Source organism: Meriones unguiculatus, chromosome 8 (genome assembly GCF_030254825.1).
Source record: "Meriones unguiculatus strain TT.TT164.6M chromosome 8, Bangor_MerUng_6.1, whole genome shotgun sequence".
Lineage (NCBI taxonomy): Eukaryota > Metazoa > Chordata > Mammalia > Rodentia > Muridae > Meriones > Meriones unguiculatus.
Window position 1 is genome coordinate 90,036,485 of NC_083356.1, and position 21,508 is coordinate 90,057,992.

At 37.9% G+C, this 21,508-nt stretch overlaps 1 protein-coding gene across 5 annotated transcripts in view; it reads left to right on the top strand.

The window, feature by feature from the left end:
* The window catches only part of Mbd5 (methyl-CpG binding domain protein 5), a 355,636-nt gene that overhangs the window by 262,503 nt on the left and 71,625 nt on the right, over positions 1-21,508 (top strand). For 4 of the 5 annotated variants that reach the window (XM_060390126.1, XM_060390125.1, XM_060390127.1 and 1 more), the window contains 2 exons: positions 16,876-17,540; positions 21,050-21,152. In XM_060390126.1, the coding sequence (XP_060246109.1) occupies positions 17,428-17,540; positions 21,050-21,152 (216 nt within the window). In that variant the 5' untranslated portion in view covers positions 16,876-17,427. The remainder of the gene's footprint in view (positions 1-16,875; positions 17,541-21,049; positions 21,153-21,508) is intronic. The other variant, XM_060390128.1, reaches the window with a different exon arrangement.

Here is a 21,508-nt window from a genome sequence, read left to right on the forward strand (position 1 = left end):
TGCTGTTGTTCTGTTCAGGAAGTTGTCTCCTGTGCCAATGAGTTCTAGGCTGTTCCCCACTTTTTCTTCTAACCGTTCAGAACTATAGTTTATTGTTTTTGTAAATACCTTATGATAACCTATTATTTTTAAGAATAATTCTGAAAATACTTAATGTATGTATGAGTTATTGCTCCGTTTTTATACTAAGAAAGAAGGCATTGCACATGCAGACTCTCCATTTCCACACCCTTCTATATTTGTAAAGTTACAAAGGGAAGCTGTAAGGGGAAGTTCTGGCTCTCATCTTTTTCTTTGCCGTCAAATCAAATGGCAAAAGGGTAGCCAAATGTTGTGTTGTAATTCTTGTAAAAGAACAGAACTGGATAGTACACTAGAGAATTACAAGGGGAGCCTAAATGTCCCAGTTAGTTTTTTTGTCAATTTAACGAAAGCTAGGGTTATCAGAGAAGAGGAACATCAATTGAAAAACTACCTCCATCTGATTACCTGCAGGCAAGCATGTAGGGCATTTTCTTGATGAACAATGGAGAGGTGCTAGTTGTGGCACCGTTAGGCAGGAAATCCTGAGTAGTATAAGAAGTCAGGCTGAGCAAGCGCTGAGGAACAAGCCAGCATTCGATGTCTCTCCATGGTCTCTGCTTCAGTTCCTGCATCCAGGTGCCTGCTTTGAATTCCTGCTCTAACTTCCTTCAGACAGGACTGTAAGGTGAGGAAAACCCTAACCCCTCCCCAGGCTGCTGTGTCCGTGGTGTTTATCCCAACAGAAACCAAAGTAGGACCCTAAAATAGATTTGTGAAGTCATACAAAAACTGGGAAAATGAGGAAGGGAAAAGTGAGGGACTTTTTAGAAAGTGAAACAAATAAGGAGTACTTCAGTGAAGGGCAAGAATCTGGGGTGAGAAATGAAATTCCAAGCAGAAAAGTAGGAGTGATTCCAGGGGACTGTAGAAGCCAGCAGGAGCTCAGCTTTTCTTCATTGAGATCATCCAGGTTAATGGCTCCTGATTCTCCTTATTCTGTTCTTTTGGAAAAAAGCATAAAAATAAATTGTAACACCATCGTAAGTGCAAAGATTATGAATCTTCCATTAACGAGTTTCCCTGGTACTTCTGAGAAGCAAAAACCATTAATTCCCTCTTCTTTGGATACTATGCCTAAGTTTTTAGAAATGATATTTTCCCAATTGTAGTTTGCTTATTGTACAAAATATAAAAATAAAGAAAATATGCTCCTGTTACCAAAGAACATACAGTAGTAATTGGACGGACACTGGCATCCTGTTCTTACACTGACAGTAGTCATTGGGAGCCCGTTTTTCTACTGACATGTGATAACATTTTTTAGATTAAAATCATCAAGTTAGGCATGGTGGCATACTCTTTTTAATCTCAAAAGCAGAAAGATCTCTGTGAGCTCAAGGCCAGCCTAGTCAATGCAGTAGATTCCAGCCCACTTAGAACTACATAATGAGACCCTGACTCAAAATACACACACACACACATCATTCTATACCAACTTTGTGGCATGTTTTTTGCACTTAACCATATCAGTAAATTTTCCTAGGATCTGAATAGCTTTCCAACAGTTTGAATAGTTATCTATAAATAACAATTTGACTACTGTGTTCTAAAAATTATAGAAGGTAGCATTTTTCCAATAGCAAGCTATGCTATTATAATTTGTATTATAAGGAAATAAAAGTTAAGGCTTATTGTCAGTCCGCAGTGTTAACCACCCTCTCAGCTCTGTAAGCCAACTCTATTTTAGCCTCTCATATTATTTCCAGTATAAGGTTTTGTTGCCATAGTAGTATTGGTTCTGTGGCTTTTCAGTTCACTATGCAATCAGCTGAGCCAGCTCACCCTCTATCACATGCTGCTCCCTACATTCATTTCATGACCGGCCTGAGCAGAGACAGACAGACAGCTGGGCTTCAACATCACTTCTCAACTGCAAGGGAATTAGTTGAGGTTGTTGACAAGATAGTGGCACTCCAAGGAACCACCGTGAAAAGCATGAGGCTTCTTGAGGTTTAGAAACAAAATATGAGCAGTGTCACATATGACACACTTCACTGCAGGTCACAAGGCCAGTGAAACCACAAAGATATCCAGGGCCACTTGAAATCTGTCAGACTCAAAATTTAAGGTTTGGTTTGGTTTGCTTTGGTGTGGTTTGGTTTTTTTTAGACAAGGCTTCTCTGTGTAGCACTGGCTGTCCTGGAACTTGCTCTGTAACCAGGCTGGCCTGGAACTCACAAGATCCACCTGCCTCTGGCTCCCAAGTGCTGGATTAAAGGCATGTGCCACCACCACCCAGCAGTTTAAGATTTTTATGTCTCACACCTGGGATTTGCTAAAATCTGATAGCCAAAAATAATTGCCCTGGTTATAAGTAATATTCTTGGCCATACAGAAGACCCAGACCAAGGAGCTTGTTACCTTGACTCTGAAGACTGCCAAAACATTTTTTGAGCCTATCCCAAAACCTTAAGATTTGGGATGTATATCCTCCCCATGTGACTCTTGTGCTATTCTCTGGTGATAAACTTTTTTTTTTTATTTTGTTTGTATGAATATTTTGCCTACACGTGTGTCTGTATACAACTTGCATGCTTGGTGCCCACAGAGGACAAAAGGTGGCTTTGGGTTGCCTCTAGAACTGGAGTCACAGACCATTGTGAACCACCATGAGGGTGCTAGGAATTGAACCCTGCTCCTCTGCAAGAACAGCCAGTGCTCTTAATGTCTGAGACACACAGGTTGTGAACTTTCATACATCTAGAACTTGAATATTTTAGTTATCAAGCAAGGAAAGATGCACTTCTTGAGGGTGTTCTGGTACAGCTGATATAACTATAACAAATATAGTTATTTGTTGATGCTTGTTATGGGAAGAAAAGTCTGGCATAGGGTTTTGGGTCTCTTACAGAGGATTAATCAAAAAGATATGTTTTGGAAGCCATGGCCACCAATCGTAATAAGAACCCCATGGAAATAATAACCAGTAAAAAATGGGTCAATATGTTTCAAAGTTTTCTTTAAAATGAGAGAAACTAGGATGTTCATAAATAAAAATTCATGACTTGAATAAATATGTGAAGATTGATGGGGGCTGGGATAGGTACAGTGAAGGGTACATTTAAATAATATTTTATGAAAAGATAATTAGTGAAAATGTTATATATGGCAACTCTAAAAAGTAGTCACTTAGATTCAGCTCTCTATAGTGCTAATATTGTATTATTTTCCAGTCACATTCATTGTTGTACATACGCTGTTTGGGATATAAATATAAAGGACTATTCTATAAGAAACTTAGTAGCAGTTTGAGAAATAAAACATTCATTCTTGCCAGTGAAGGATGGGGGTAGACTTCCTACTTAAAATATTTCATAAACCAAATTTAAAATCATGTTATAAAAAGTTTAGTGATGATTTAGTTATATCACATATCAAATAATGTCCATATTTTACTTAATATAGTCTGTTCGTAATAATTGGATAATCTTTGGCTGTTAATTCTGTGCTACTGTGTATTCAAGTTCATCCGCTAATCATAGACAAATTAGTCGTGTGCACTGATGTAGAATATTATCGTGCAAAAGTAAATTCACTATATTTACTGTTAATAAAGTTTGACATTATTCTAATGACTTTATGGCATTTGATGTCATTCAGATAGATTTATGAAAAATGGCTATTTAATTATTTTATAGTGTCATATTTTCTGATATTTATCTCCATAGTTTTTTGAGTATGACTTTTAAAATACATTTAATAATGCATAAGTTCATTCTTATGTTGACAAGAATGTAAGTATATTGAAAAGTTGGCCTATTGCATTAATAGCATGCTGTTAAAAATGTAAGCTGAATTTTAATAGTGTTGCATTCATTTTCTAGTTCCTTTATTAATACAATTAATGTATGTTACTTAATAAAACTGATAGTTCACAAATAAATAGACTAGTCTTCATAAAAGCCTTATCTTCTGTACTGAAGGTGTCACTCAGAAGTTGTGAGATCCTTAGGGATAAATCTAGAACACAAAAATGCTTCTTAGATTTTATCAAAATGCATACATTCATTGGCTTCCTTTAAAACCTCTCTCATTTTAGATATGTGATGCGAAAATGTATCATAAGCTCAAGTGATGAAAATCCGAATATAAAGCCATGTTGACTAGAATATACACAATCACCAGGAAATGATTAATTAATATAGGAAGCATGAATATAGGAAGACAAAAGTGAGTCAAGGCCCCTATTCAGTTTTTGTATTCCTGTGAAAAGAGAGTCCATAAACAGAATCATGCTGCTAATAAACAGAAAATAGAAAGTGTCTGTGGATTAATTACAGATAACGAGTTACCTGTGGTTCACATTATAGTTTGGGGTTGGGGGATAACATCTTACCTACATTCTAAATGGTCAGAAGAAGCCAGGGCACCAAAAAAAAAAATCAGGCCACTGAAATTCAGTTTGCTCAAAGCCAATTTTCAGAGACTACATTTGCATATTGAAAGAAAGCAGAAAAAAAAATGAAACCATTGGTAGAATCATATCAACTATCTCCCTCAGAACACACACATACATAAAAACACACACTTGGCTTTCATCATTATAGAACTGTCTGTGAAATAAATACAGATTAGGCTGATGCATAAACTGAATCTTAGATCTTAAGTGCTAATGACAAGGGCATAGCTTGAATATCACAGTCTTTTCTATTTTAATGGATTTTATTAGCGTTTCATGAAGCCACATAAACAACATTGGTCTCAAAAAAAAAACATTGGTCTCTAAGGTAAAAATGGGAAGCATGTTGTAGGATATAGGGTTTCTTTAAAGCATAGTAATATTAAAAAGCTAAATTTGGAAAACAGGAGAAAGTGTTCAGTGTCTACACTGTAAGTTGTAAAAAGAAAGTCTGACAGCATCACGGGTGATGGACCTCTGTAAGAGACAAGACTACCAGAGTCCTGAAAGCAAATAGAACACATTTTAATATTTTCAAAATAATACAATACATAAGCTTCAGAAGTTTCAGAAACATGACCTTAAATCCTTTTCTAGGACTTCATACATTTAAAGAATGTCTGAAGGCCCCAAAATCATACACTCCTATTTTAGCAACTAATTCTAGGTGAATTATTAAGGTGTGTGTGGTTATATTTGCAGGAACATTTATCAGGTTTGTTTATGGTTTATGTTTATTGTTTATGAAAATTTTGAAGAAAATCTATGGCCACAAAATAAATGGAAGTAGTTAAACTAACACACCAGATCCCAAAAATCTACACCAACCATTAAAAGTAATGTTTTTGGAAAATATTTAATGCAATACACAAGTGTCCAAGGGAAAAAATACAAACAGGTAATGAGTCAATAATTGGGGGAAAAAATTGGAGAGATGACTCAGCTGTTCAGAGCACTTCCTTTCTTGTGGAGAACACTTGTGGTTCTCAGCACCTACACGGCAGCTTGTACTGTCTCTAACTCCAGTTTTGACATCCTCTTTTGACCTCTGCAGGCACTGCACACGTGTGGCATACATACACACATACATAAAGACATACATGCAAACAAAACATACATAAAATAAAAAAGTAAATCATATATATATATATATATAAACTTTTCAAGAAAAAGAAAAGCAGATACATTCATACATGGAAAATATTTAGAAGCAAAATAGTTTCTTTTTTTTTTCCAATTCTTTTTTTTTCATATTAGTTACATTTTGTTAATTCTGTATCCCAGCTGTATCCCTCCTTCCCTCCCCAATCCCACCCTCCCTCCCTCATCTCCTCCCTGCCCCTTTCCAAGTCCACTGATAGGGGAGGACCTCCTCCCCTTTCATATGACTCCGTTTTGTCAGGTATTTTCAGGACTGGCTGCAAAGTCCTCCTCTGTGGCCTAACAGTACTGCTCCTCCCTTGGGAGGTAGGGAGGTCAAAGAGCCAGTCATTGAGTTCCTGTTAGAAATAGTCCTTGTTCCCCTTACTATGGGAAGCCAATTGATTACTGAGCTATCATGGGTCACATCGAGCAGAGGTTCTAGGTTTTATCCTCTCATGGTCTTTGGTTGAGTGTCCATCTCAGAAAAGACCCTGTGCCCAGATATGTTTGGTCATTGTGGAGCTCCTATCCTTTCCACATCAAACTCCCCTTCTTTCATATGATTCCCTGCACTCTGCCGAAGGTTTGGTTATCAGTCTTAGTATCTACTTTGGAACACTGCTAGCTAGAGTCTTTCTATGCTTTCTGCAGTAGACTCCTGTCATACGTTCAATGCACATCCCATTTGTCTTTCTAAATGAGGATTGATCATCATACCCCGTGTCTGCTTTCTTGATTATCTTCTTTAGGTGTATAGATTTCATTATGTTTATCATATCTTTTAGGTCTATATAAGTGAGTATATTCCATGTTTGTCTTTCTCCTTCTGGGATTCTTCACTCAGAATGATCTTTTCTAGATCCCACCATTTGCCTGCAAATTTCATGATTTCCTCTTTTTTGATTGCTGAGTAGTATTCCATTGTGTAAAAATACCACAACTTCTGTATCCATTCCTCCGTTGATGGACATCTCGGTTGTTTCCAGGTTCTGGCTATTACAAATAAAACTGCTACAAACATGGTTGAGCAAATGTCCTTATTGTGTACTTGAGCAAATGTTGGGTATATACCTAGCAGTGGTATAGCTGGGTCTTGAGGAAGCACTATTCCTAATTGTCTGAGAAAGCGCCAGATTGACTTCCAAAGTGGTTGTACCAGTTTACATTCCCACCAGCAATGGAGGAGGGTTCCCCTTTCTCCACAACCTCTCCAGCATGTGTTGTCACTTGAGTTTTTCATGTTGGCCATTCTGATGGGTGTAAGGTGAAATCTCAGGGTCGTTTTGATTTGCATTTCCCTAATGGCTAATGACGTTGAGCTTTTCTTTAAGTGTTTCTCTGACATTTGATATTCCTCTGTCGAGAATTCTCTGTTTAGCTCTGTTCCCCATTTTTTAATTGGATTACTTGGTTTGCTGCTTTTCAGCTTCTTTAGTTCTTTATATATACTAGATATTAGCCCTCTATCAGATAAAGGGTTGGTGAAGATTCTTTCCCAATCTGTAGGCAATTGTTTTGTTTTGATGATGGTGTCCTTTGCTTTACAGAAGCTTTTCAGTTTCATGAGGTCCCATTTATTGATTGTTGCTCTTAAAGCCTGTGCTGTTGGTGTTCTGTTCAGGAAGTTGTCTCCTGTGCCAATGAGTTCACGGCTGTTCCCCACTTTTTCTTCTAACAGATTTAGCATATCTGGTTTTATGTTGAGGTCTTTGATCCACTTAGACTTTAGTTTTGTGCAGGGTGATAAATGTGGATCTGTTTTCATTTTTCTGCATGTAGACATCCAATTAGACCAGCACCATCTGTTGAAGATGCTCTTTTTTCCATTGAATAGTTTGGGCTGCTTTGTCAAAAATCGAGTATTCATAGGTGTGTGGGTTTATTTCTGGGTCTTCTATTCGGTTCCATTGATCCTCCTTTCTATTTCTATGCCAATACCATGCAGTTTTTATTACTTTTGCCCTGTAGTACAACTTGAGATTGGGGTTGGAGATACCTCCAGATGATCTGTTGTTGTACAGGATCGTTTTGGAGATTCTGGGTTTTTTGTTTCTCCATATGAAGCTGAGAATCTTTTTTTCAAGGTCTGTAAAGAATTGAGTTGGTATTTTGATGGGAATTGCATTGAATCTGTAGATTGCTTTTGGCAGTATGGCCATTTTCACGATGTTAATCCTACCAATCCATGAGCACGGGAGATCTTTCCATCTTCTGAGATCTTCTTCAATTTCTTTCTTCAGAGACTTGAAGTTTTTCTCAAACAGGTCTTTCACTTTCTTGGTTAGTGTCACCCCAAGATACTTTATGTTATTAGTGGCTATTGTGAAGGGTGTTGTTTCTCTAATTTCTTTCTCAGCCCTTTTGTCTTTTGTGTACAGGAGGGCTTCTGATTTTTTTTTAGTTGATTTTGTATCCTGCCACTTTGCTGAAGGTGTTTATCAGCTGAAGGAGTTCTCTGGTTGAATTTTTGGGGTCACTCATGTATACTATCATATCATCTGCGAATAGTGACATTTTGTCCTCTTCCTTTCCAATTTGTATCCCCTTGATCTCCTTTAGTTGTCTTATTGCTCTGGCTAGGACTTCAAATACTATGTTGAAGAGATATGGAGAGAGTGGGCAGCCTTGTCTTGTCCCTGATTTCAGTGGGATTGATTTAAGCTTCTCTCCATTGAGTTTGATGTTGGCTGTAGGCTTGCTGTATATTGCCTTTACTATGTTTAAGTATGTGCCTTGTATCCCTGATCTCTCCAAAACTTTAAACATGAATGGGTGTTGGACTTTGTCAAATGCTTTTTCAGCATCCAAGGAGATGATCATGTGGTTTTTCTCCTTCAGTTTGTTTATGTGGCGGATTACATTGATGGATTTCTGTATGTTGAACCACCCTTGAATGCCTGGGATGAAGCCTACTTGGTCATGGTGGATGATATCTTTGATGTGTTCTTGGATTCAGTTTGCAAGTATTTTATTGAGTATTTTTGCATCAATATTCATAAGAGAGATAGGTCTGAAGTTCTCTTTTTTTGTTGGGTCTTTGTGTGGTTTGGGTATCAGGGTGACTGTCACTTCATAGAATGAGTTTGGTAGTGTTCCTTCTGTTTCTATTTTGTGGAATAGTTTGAGGAGAATTGGTATTAGCATTTCTTTGAAGGTCTGGTAGAATTCTGCGCTGAAACCATCAGGCCCAGGGCTTTTTTTGGAGGGGAGACTGTTAATGACTGCTTCAATTTCTTTGGGGGATACAGGGTTATTCAGTCTTTCTACCAGATCTTGACTTAATGTTGGTAGATGGAATCTATCAAGAAAATTGTCCATTTCGTTTAGATTTTCAAATTTTGTGGCGTATAGGCTTTTGTAGTATGACGTAATGATTGTTTGGATTTCTTCAGTGTCTGTAGTTATGTCCCCCTTTTCATTTCTGATTTTGCTGATTTGGATAGATTCTCTCTGCTTTTTAGTTAGCTTGGTTAAGGGTTTGTCTATCTTGTTGATTTTCTCAAAGAATCAGCTTTTTGTTTCATTGATTCTTTGAATAGTTTTATTTGTTTCTAATTGATTGATTTCAGCCCTGAGTTTGATTATTTCCAGCCTTCTGCTCCTCTTGGGTGTATCTGCTTCTTTTTTTTTCTAGGGTTTTCAGTTGGGCCATTAAGTTACTTGTATGTGATGTTACAAATTTCTTCTTGAAGGCACTTAGTGCTATAAATTTTCCTCTGAGCACTGCTTTCAATGTGTCCCATAAATATGGGTATGTTGTGCCTTCATTTTCATTGAGTTCTAGGAAGTCTTTAATTTCTTTCCTTATTTCTTCCTTAACCCAGCTGTCATTGAGTAACAAGTTGTTCAGTTTCCATGTGCGTGTAGGTTTTTGGTTATTTCCATTGTTGTTGATGTCCAACTTTAGTCCATGGTGGTCCGATAGAATACACGGGATTATCTCAATCTTTTTATATCTGTTGAGGCTTGCTTTGTGACCAACTATATGATCTATTTTGGAGAAGGTTCCATGAGGTGCTGAAAAGAAGGTATACTCTTTTGAGTTTGGGTGGAAAGATCTGTAGACGTCTATTAGGTCCATTTGATTTAGGGACTCTGTAAGTGCTTTTATTTCCCTATTTGGTTTCTGTCTAGTTGATCTGTCCCTTGGTGAGAGTGGGGTGTTGAAGTCACCCACTGTTAGGGTATTGCGATCAATGTGTGGTTTAAGCTTGCAAAATAGTTTCTTAAAGAACACTGGGCAGCATCTATATAGAGTTGAAAATGTCCAGGCTCAGGGAACAGGAATCATGTTCCTCTGTATCTCAGTCCCTCAAATAGCTCCCCAACTCTGTTCATGTAAGAATTAAAATCATAATTAAATTTAGTTGGTGACCAAAAACTAAGAGTAAAACTTGAAAGTAGAAGGGAGAGTTGGGGAAAATGGATTTGTTAAGAGGGGGAGAGAGGATAATGGATAGGGGCTTTGATCAAAGTCTATTTTGTGGGTGTGTTTACACACACATATATATATATGTACATATATGTGTGTACATATATGTATGTATATCATTGTAAAAGAATAAATAATGTTCAGAATCTATCACCCCATGTTAAAATGTTATGTCAAAACATAAATGATTGTATAATAATGCCAACAAATACTACTCAGTTATTAAAATTTAACTTGGGGGCTAGTGAGATTTCTCAGCAGGTAAAGGCTTGCTCTGCATGCCTGGCAACTTGAGTTATATCTCTATAGACCACATAAATGTCTAAGGAAAAACCAACTTCATAGTATTGTCCTCTGACCTCCACACACATTCATGTGTGCCCACATATATCACACACAATAGTGCACATAAGTTTTAAGAACAATATTAAATAGATTGGGTCTATATGTCCACAACAGAGATAAAAATAATCAAGAGAAAAATCCCCCCCCAAAAAATGACAAATTCTAACAGATGAGTTCTTGAATTACATATAATTATAATACAAATGGGACAGTATACATATTGTTAATGCAGATACATACAAATAAACAAATACAGACCAGAATAATGATGATGGTCACCTCTGAGGAGAAAGGAGGAGGATGAGTGTAAAAGGAGAAATTAAGTTGTTATTCGGAATGACTCAACAAAATTGGCAATGTTTTCTAATTCTTTTAGTAAAAAAAAAATGTGTATATATATATATGTATATGAATGTGACAAAACACTGTAGAGTGGTGATACATTGTTGTTTACTATGTTAAACTATTGTCAATGTGCACTTCTAGATACAAATAATTGAAATACGGATTTTTTTTTTACAGTAGGTCTTATTCCACAGAGAAATTACGGTTCAATTTTTAGTTTTGCCTTCAAGCTTCCTCATAAGCACCTTAATGCAAAATATTATTCTCCTTGTTCTCTCACTTTGTCTATGCTACTAAATTTACATAGCTTCTCAACAGCAGAAACATATTTCTCGCCATCCCCAGGGCTTAGAAGTTCAGAATCAAGGCACCTTTGTGTGCAGTATCCATTGAGAGGCCCCCGTTGTTCATGCCTCGTTCCACTGTAACCCTCAGAGTTGAAGAGATCCCGCTCAGACTCATACATGTCTCGTTCCACTGTAACCCTCAGGGTTAAAGAGATCCCTCTCCCGGCTCACTTCTCCTTCATCAAGCTCTGCCCAGGAACTGATCACTTTTCAATGCTTCCTTCCTAATGCCACATTCCAACTTGAGATGACACAGATATTCATATCGTAACATATATATCTTTGTACTCCTAAAACCAGGCACAATTCCTAGTACTTCCTAACTGCTCTTTGGGTATTGAATGACATATAAATAAGCACAGACTTAGTCAACAGTACAATGAAAGGAAGACAGAACTAAAACATTGAGCCTGCAAGTGGGTCATTCCTGTGAGAAGCATGGCACAGGAGCTTGAACCTGGTGATGCTGATAATAGCCTCAGCCCCACTGCGACTGTTACTGTAAGACACTATTCTTCACACCCTGAATTTTCCCAGTAAACATTTGCTACTTCCACGTGACCTACCATTGTTTTGTTGTTTTTTTTTTTCAATGCAGTTTATTCAGGAACCTTGAACAATCATCTGACCCTGGGGAAAGCCAGCCCACAGCTGGGTAGCCAACCCCAGCGTGCCACGTGGGCAATGCAGATAGGTCCACATACAGGGAAGCAAGCCAGATCCTCAGCCTTAGCCAAATATGGAATTGTTTGTGACAGAGAGCACTCACCATCGGGAAGGTAGAAGGTGGAAACCAGCTCCATCTTTAAGGCATAGCATTCCGCAGCCCTCTACAGTTCCCCCTTTTTGTTTTAGACGCATCAGGCAAGAGTAGAGGTCTGATCTCTGATATTAGAAATAAATTGGGACTTTGTACCGATGTTCATTTGGGTGTCATCCACCCAAAGAGCATCAGACCCATCTGATACCTTTTCTAAGAGGTGGGACCTGGGGCATCAACCCGCATGCAACCAGACATGCTCTTCTCTGGGTCCAAAGCGGCTGACCCTGAGTGCAGTGCTTAGCCTCGCATCCTGAGCTTAACATTTTAGCTTTTTATGGTAGCCAACCATGCTTGGGGAGACTCTCCTGCTTCAATGGCTGTAAAGGCCTGAATGGTCATGGCTGCATTACGCTGTTGTGAGACTCTAATCTTGCATATACACCACAGGCAAACCAAGGAGACCAACACCAGAAGGCCTGCTAACGCTCCCATGCCCGCCCATTGTTTACCACCTATAAACACAGGCCCTGCTCCTCAGTGAAATGAGTGTGTGCTTCAGTATGCCTTTACCCTGCCTCTGGGCCAAAGCAATAAGACCTATGTCTAAATCTACAATGAATGTCACTGCAAGACAGTTTCTTCCTTTCCTAATGAAAGATACCTGAAAGATTTTAGGCTGGTTTAAATATGTAGACTAACAAAGGAGACTGCTGTTATTTGTGACTATTGTAAAGGATGTTGTTTCCCTAATTTCTTTCTCAGCCCGTTTGTCTTTTATATACAGGAAGGCTTCAGTTTTTTGTTTTTTTTTTTTTTTTTAGTTAATTTTGTATCCAGCCACTTTGCTAATGTGTTTATCAGCTGAAGGAGTTGAATTTTGGGGTCACACATATATACTATCATATTGTCTGTGAATAGTGGTACTTTGACTTCTCCCTTTCCAATTTGTATCCCTTTTATCTCCTTTACTTGTCTTATTGCTCCAGCTAGGATTTCAAGAACTATGTTGAAAAGATAAGGAGAGAGTGGGCAGCCTTGCCTTGTCCCTGATTTCAGTGGGATTGATTTAAGTTTCTCTCCATTTACTTTGATGTTGGCTATAGGCTTGCTGTGTATTGCCTTTACTATGTTTAGGTATGTGCCTTGTATCCCTGATTTCTCCAAAACTTTAAACATGAAAGGAAAGCTATTTGTTGCTCAGTTTCCAAGTAGGTTCCCTAGTTAAGGGAAGCAGGCTCTGTCTCTGACATGAGCTCAGTGGCCAGCTCTTTGATCACCACCCACTGGGGGGGTGCAGCCTTGCCATTCCACAGAGGAAGGTGATGCGACCAGCCTTGATGAGACCTGATAAAAAGGGGAGGAGGTCCTCCCTATCAGGGGACTAGGGAAAGGGGAGAAGGGGGTGTGTGTGACTGGAAGGAGATAAGGCAGGGGACTGCAGCAGGGATGCAAAATGAATAAATTATAACAAATAAATATATAAATAAAACCACTTTGGAAATAAATCTGGCACTTTCTCAGACAGTTAGGAATAGCATTTCCCTCAAGATCCAACTATACCACTCCTAGTCTCAAGTACACAACAAGGACATTTGTTCAACCATGTTCATAGCCACTTTATTCTTAATAGCCAGAAACTGGAAACAAGCCAGATGTCCATTAATGGAGGAATGAATGCAGAAATTGTAGTCCATTTACACAATGGAATACTACTCAGCAATTAAAAACAAGGAAATCATGCAATTTGCAGGCAAATGGTGTGGGATCTAGAAAAGATCATCCTAAGTGAGGTATCCCAGAAGCAGAAAGACACACACAGTATATACTCACTTATAAGTGGATAGAGACCTATAATATCAGATAAACATACTAAAATCTGTACACCTAAAGAAGCTAAACAAGAAGGAACACCTTGGGTAAGATGATCAGTCCTCACTCAGAAAAACAAATGGGATGCACATTGGAAGAAGGAGAAAACAGGAAACAGGACAGGAGTCTACCACAGAGGGCCTTTGAAAGACTGTATCCAGGAAGGTTATCAAAGCAGATGCTGAGACTCCTAGCCAAACTTTGGGCAGAGTACAGTGAGCCATGAAAGAAGAGGTACTTAATAAGACCTGGTGAGGACAGGAGCTCCACAAGGAGAGCAACAGAACCAAAATATCTGGGCACAGGGGTCTTTTCTGAGACTGATCGTCTAACCAAGAACCATGCATGGAGATAACCTAGAATCCTTGCACAGATGTAGCCCATGGCATCTCTGTCTCCATGTTTCCCTAGTAAGGGGAACAGAGACTTTCTCTGACATGAACTCAGTGGCTGGCTCTTTGACCACCCCTACCCCACTCCCATGGGGGAACAGCCTTGCCAGGCCACAAAGGGGGACATTTTAACCAGTGGTGATGAGACTTGATAAGCTAGGGTCAGATGGAAGAGGAGGAGGACGTCCCCTATCAGTGGACTTAGACATGGAAGGAGATGAGGGAAGAAGGGTAGGATTAGGAGGGAATGTGGGAGGGGGCTTCAGCTGGGATACAAAGTGAATAAAATATAATTAATGTAAAAATTAAAATTTAATTTAAAGAAGATTTTTAAAAAAATCAAAAAGAATGGAGATTGACTAGTTCTATGCCTACTTGTATGTACATATTGCTTAAAAGTGTGTAAATTTCTCACCTCTTTTGAAGCCTCCTTAATCTGGCTGTTTGACAGTTTTCCAGTACATTTTATCCTTCCCATTTCAGATGTTCAGGCATAGCTTTTTCTTTTCTTTTTTTCTTTATCTTTCTTTTTTTTTTTTATGAATTACTGTTACTGGAAACTTTTTGATAATGGGCCACGTCTCATCTTTTTTTTTTTTTTCCTTTCAGTTTTTTGAGACAGGGTTTCTCTGTGTAGCCTTGGCTGTCCTGAACTTGTTTTGCAGGCCAGGCTGGCCTGGAATTTACAGAGATCCTCCTGCCTCTGCCTCCCTGAGTGCTGGGTCACAGGTGTGCGCCACGTGTCCCATTCTTAAAACTCGAGGGCAGGTTTTCCGTTTTCAATGTGATCTCATGGCTTCAGGGATATGACTATAAGCCACATGTTAAAGTGACCACTGAAAGGCTTCTTCACAACACGTTTCTACCAAATGTGACACCACATTCTCCATAATACTGCAAGATTAAAGCTGTTGAATTTAATTATTTTGTATTTAATTGCTTCTTCAAGATCACCCATACAAGCTTGCCTGTATACGCTACCACCGATCCCTTTTGTTTCAGCTACCATGTCTTCTTCTAACACCACCTTGTAACTTAATGAAATTTAGAGTGGACCACAATGTAAGAGGCTCTGGAAAATCTTGACTATAAGTCAAGTGTAGGAGAAAATGTTCCCTCATATTTGGTAATGCATCATATTTTATTTCTTCTATTTCCTTAAAAACTTAGTACAATATAATGATTAGGAAAGAAAGCTTAATCACAGCTGAATCTAATACTATGGAGTAATCAAAATGTGACTTGAGTAACGTGGTTTTCTGGTTGACAGGTCATAAAAGGTGATGGGTATGTTTTTATTTCAAGTTAGAGGGGGAGACAGTGAGAAACCATAATTTTAGATCTATCTCAAGTAATTAAAAAGTTGTTTGTTGTGAAAAGTAAATCAAATTATTTGACTATAGTAAATAGATGAATTTGTAAGAAAACAAGTTTGTGAGAATAATTAGCCTCTCCCAGGGATATATGTAATGTAGAATGCTCAGCCTTGACACCATATGCACACTAACAACATAAAAGAACTCAGCAGGCTGTGTGTGTGTGTGTGTGTGTGTGCATACATACTATATATGTATGTAACAATGTTAATCAAAGAAAAAGAAGCTGTCAATTTGAGTGACGGCAGGGCACATGGGAAGGGTTTGATGGAAGGTAGATGGAAGGATCTGGAGAAAGGAAAGGGAAAGTGGTATAATTTTATTTCAATTAGAAAGACTAAAAATAACTTTTTTCTTTTTTTTCCTGCTTTTAAATTTTATTTATTTTTTATAAATTACAGTTTATTGTATCCCAGCTGTAGCCTCTTCCCTCATCCCCTCTCAGTCCTACCCTCCCAAAATCCACTGATAGCAGAGGTCCTCCTCCCCTTCCACCTGTCCCTAGCCTATCAGGCCTCATCAGGACTGGCTGCATTGTCTTCCTCTGTGGTCTGGTAAGGCTGCTCCCCCTTCAGGGGGAGGTAATCAAAGAGCCAGCCACTGAGTTCATGTCAGAGACAGTCCCTGTTCCCATTACTAGGGAACCCACTTGGAGACAGAGCTGCCATGGGCTACATCTGAGCAGGGGTTCTAGGTAATCTCCATGCACCGTCCTTGGTTGGAGTATCAGTCTCAGAAAAGACCCCTGTGCCCAGATTTTTCGTTCTGTTGCTCTCCTTGTGGAGCTCCTGTCTCCTCCAGGTCTTTCTATCTCCCCCTTCTTTCATAAGATTCCCTGCACTCTGCCAAAAGTTTGGCTATGAGTCTCATCATCTGCTTTGATACCTTCCTGGATAGAGTCTTTCAAAGACCCTCTGTGGTAGGCTCCTGTCCTGTTCCCTGTTTTCTCTCTCTTCCGCTGTCCATCCTGTTTGCCTTTCTGAGTGAGGATTGATCATCTTACCCAGGGTCCTCCTTCTGCTTAGCTTCTTTAGGTGTACAGATTTTAGTATGTTTATCCTATATTGTATGTCTAATATCCACTTATAAGTGAGTATATATCATCAAATTTGCAAGCAAATGGTGGGAACTAGAAAAGATTATCCTGAGTGAGGTATCCCAGAAGCAGAAAGACACACATGGTATATACTCACTTATAAGTAGAAATTAGATATATAATATGTCTAATTTCAAAAAAGAAAATGAAGTCAAATTTACATATGATTTTGACAGTAGAGAACACAAAAATGGTTGGACATATTTAAAAGTTTATTTTTAAATGATCTGGCTTCTCAAATTTCAACATTAAATGTACAGTTTCTGTATTTACATATATTTCAGGCTACGTTATTGGAAATTTGAAGTCATGAAAACATCAGATGAACCAACCTGCAACACCTTGGATTGTCATTGGAAAATAAAGAGAAAGCTTAAAGAATGTGGCCTATAAAGGCGGGTAGTACTGAAGACATTAACTGGCTGGTGCTGTCCAAACAGACCAGTTTCTAGACAGTAGAGGTTATTTTAGTACAGCATCAAGGTTCAAGACAAAATGAACAACTAAAAACTTTTCACCTTTCCCTCTTCTGCTTCAGACAGGTACCAGCATATGAGAATTATGATTTTCCCTGGTTGAGAGTATTTGTTTTTGCCTATGTAGACCATGCCTAGGAATGAGGTATTTTTTTATTTAATGTAGAGTATAATCGGAAACATTTTCACAATGGTAGATTTCAAGGACTTGGTTCCAAACTGAGCCGAAGTTTCCCATGTATTTCGTAGTCTGGGAAAACTGTGCTGTGCTGGCCCAGTTTTGAAGGCCACCATGCTCTGTAATAGAAGGATATCATCTTACTGCTGATATCTCTGGAGCGCCCCAAGCAGACACAGAAAATGAATGGAGGCAAAGAGTGTGACGGAGGAGACAAGGAAGGAGGTCTTCCAGCTATACAGGTTCCTGTGGGTTGGCAGCGTCGTGTGGATCATAATGGCGTGCTTTACATCAGGTAAGCTCTTATTACCTCTGTTACCTCCAAGTTTACAATGTCAAGATTAAGGCAGTAAAAGACCGATCCTCTTTAAGGGAACAAAATATTCTGTCTGATGGCAGCTAACATGAAGAAATTACATAAATAAATGACCTCTGTGCTAGAAATACACAAGTATTTTTATTCTGTGCTGTTTAGCAATGTAAATTTTCTTAAGTTATCGAAGAGAATCTTTATTCATTAGTTATATATGTGTAAAGTTATCTTTCTAATTCTCTGTAATAAATATAAAGAAAATAAAAAAACATAAACAAAAATATATTCACAGGAAAATGTAAAATACTGGAAATAGACCCAACTTCTCTTAAAAATATCACCCTGCTTCAGAGTACTCTTTGAATCTAATTAGCAATTTTCATTGTTAGACTTTTTAACTAAAAGTAACTTTTATCTTTTTTGTGTAGATTTTTAATCAGTTTTCATGCATGAGATAATAGCAAAAACGAAAAAAATAGGCATGATGCCTATGGCCTGCCCTTTTGTTTTTTGGTGTGTGTGTGTGTGTGTTTGAATAAATTGGACATTAATGAAATTTTAGCTCCCTAGCCAGGAATCAGAGCTTGGGAGGGAGAGGAAAGTGGCTCTCTGTGAGTTCAAGATCAGCTTGGTCTATATAGCAAGTTCTCGGCCACCCAGGGCTACATAGTGAGACCCAATCTGAAAAACAAAAATAAAAAGTTTTAGTCTTTTTTATTAAATAATTGACCCTTAAATTCATTACTTGTAGTTTTTTAATAAATAATGAAAAATTGGGTAGATAAATTTTGTGTTATAATTTAAAAACAGAAATGTTTAAAAGATAAAGTACAACATTATATTGTAAGTATTGCTTTCCATGTGGGTTTTGTAACCTAGCTTCAACAGAGTTCTTCAGTTCTGCAAAAATGTATTATATTTGGTGGGCATGATGGTGCATGCCTATACTCTTAGCATTTAGGAGCTAGAGGGAAGGAGACCAGGGGTTCAGAGCAGGCTTTACCTACATAGTGAGTCAGAAGCCAGTCTGGGATACCAGAAACCCTGTCCTTAGAAAAACTAAAGAAAAATAAAAATACATGAATGAGTGTTTTGTTTTGTTTTGTTTTGTTTTGTTTTGTTTTGCTATATGAACATAAAGACTCACATGCTATAACTCAAGAAGTCAGTTCAGATATGAGTTTGTTTCATTTGGGTAAAACGTTTCTTGAGGTAAATTTAATTCTAATTGCAATTTCTTTGTCACATGTATTTTTTTTTCTGTAATTTTAAAAGTGTTCTCTGTTAACTGTAGTGGAGGAATAAGAAAGAAGTGAATGAGTAGTCTAGCCCTTGCAATTAAGATACACAAGTACTCAGGATTAATCTTTGCAAAGTGTTCCTTTGCCAATTTTGTTCGTAGATTGACAGAAATATTTTGGTACTAATATAACACTGCAAGTTATCTGTGACATGCTTGTGTTCATGACTGTCCAAGATCTATAAAGAAAAAAATTATACCAGCCTAGACCAAAGTCTTGATAACTACTTATGAAATCAGCTTTTCACATCACTGTGAGCAAAAATCAGGTCAAGTGTAGGAGTCAAAATCCAAATTAAGGTCTAAGAATTCAGTTACCTTGTTTCTGAATTTCCAAATCTCTCTAGTCTTGAATGCCTGATAATCCTCTTAGCATGAGGTCTCCAAATCAAATCTCAACACCAAGAATTCTCAGAGAGGAACTTCCCAGATAAGGTGAAGTTAAAAGGCCATCACGCTAAATGATCTGCTCAGCTGGGCCCGGTTGAATTCCCACTGAACATTTGTGGGAAGTTAACCTCCTCCTCCTGCTTCTCCCTTTCAATACACAGCTAGGCCTTTCTAGGTTGGTTTCCAGCTCTTCCTGCCTTGTGGCACAGAAGCTACATGTCAAGAGCTCCACCTGTTTCCAGTCCTTTAAGCTTTATCTGTGATTTAAGCTGTAACTATTTTTACATTAATTATTACTCCCAAAAGTTAATTAAAGAGCTAGAACTGGATAAAAAGACCTAACTGAGTGATAGGAAGTATTTTTAAAGTGTCTGGGGTATTCTTAATAGACTTTAGGAATTCTCCACTTTAGGCTAAATTTTACAATTAAATCCCTCCAGATTGTCATCCATACAGGTTTTTTTTTGTAAGTAAAATATTGAGCATTTTTTTTAAACTAAGCTTACTAATTCTTCATAGGAAAAATCAATGTACATTTCAATGACACTGTTTTATTAAATTTATCTGACCTGTAAAGGCATGCCTCTGTCTGCTGTGTTAAAATTCCAGTCTAATGTGAAATTATTATCCTTTCCTGTCATCTAAAACACCCTAAGTAGGTCATTTAGCTAAGTTGTTTTTTTTTTTTTTCCTAAGAATTGTGCATAAGTCACTTGTATAATTCTGTATTTTCACCTGTCTATTTCAAGTGCTACCTGTGTTTCCGTGGAGGCAGAATAGATCTATTCAGGAGGTATGCTCTGTGTAGGAAACCAGGTATTGTTCTGGATTTGACCAGAAGGCTTTTAAAGGAAGGTTATTCCAAATAGTCATAAATAAAGTATATTCTCAAAGTATATATATGAATAATTTTAGTATGCATTTATGATTTAAAAATCAACCTATTAATAGTAAAAATGTCCTAAAATGCAAATTTTGTTTTTAACTAAATCCCCAATGTAAATAAATATCACAGACTTATTCTTTCATCTGACTTAGCACCTAATGTATGAACTTGAAGTGAATACATACTTATTTCTTGTATTGACTTCGTGACCTGAGAACCTGACCCTGGAGGCCTGTTGAGGGCTTTGTGACTGCCTAACATCACATTTCTTCAAGGTTTGCCAGCTTTGTGTCAGTTCTGCCTAACACCACTTTCCCTTTCTGCACATTCTTTCTGTCCGGGAGAATTTGGATTGGATCACATTTACCCATCTTCAGAGAAACACACTGAGGGGATGGGGAAAAACCTGGATGGAAGCTCCTCTGCTTCCAGAAAAACGGGCAGTAGACACGTGACGAAGCTCTTATCTCCAGTTTGCTTATGCTTTACAGCTTTCTGGTTTGCACCTCAGCATGTTGCCATTTCACTTTTTCCTCAGTGAGCTTAAAGCAGCTCTTATAGTTCAAATAAAGAGCATTACTTGTCCACGTTCTTCCCCTTCCTCTCTTACCTGCTTCTGTCCTTTCTTCAGAATAGAGGAATTTTCCCATCTTCAAGCCATTCCTGGTTTTTAAGATGCTTTGTTTCATTTTCTGTGGAAAGTATGAATTTTTCTGAGATATATTTCAATTCCAAAGAAAGAGATAGTGTCAATGTCTGTAATTTAGTAGCTAACATAATACTGGAAAGAAAATGTCTTTTCCTAGTAGGAAATAAAGGGACAGTAAGGCTATAAATGATGGTTGGTTTTTTTTTTTAATATAATATATGTAGTCAAAATTATTTCCTGATGTTTTTTTTAAACTGTTTTTACAGTCCCAGTGGGTCTTTGTTGTCTTGCTTGGAGCAGGTTAAGACTTACCTGCTTACTGATGGAACATGCAAGTGTGGCTTGGAGTGTCCTCTTATCCTTCCCAAGGTAACCACTTCACAGTAGGGCTACGGAAGGCTTCAGTTCGGGTTTCAGATGCCTCCTGCGTCTGCATTTCTCACTTGGCATCTCACTCTTTCATTAGTTGTCTAGTCTCATATTCATATTAATTATTTTGTGTGCACTTTGGAATGCTTAGAAATTGTGAAAAAATAATTTGATTCATTTTTAAAGTGACACATTGACAATTTCATCGCACCTTTTATTGGAGCTTTGCTTCTCATACAGAGCTTTCATTCGCTACTACGGCTACTCAAATCTAATATTATGCTTCACCCTGGTAGCAGTTAATCTGCCAGATACTCTTAAAATCACAAAGTTCAACTCTTAACAAAAATATGAAG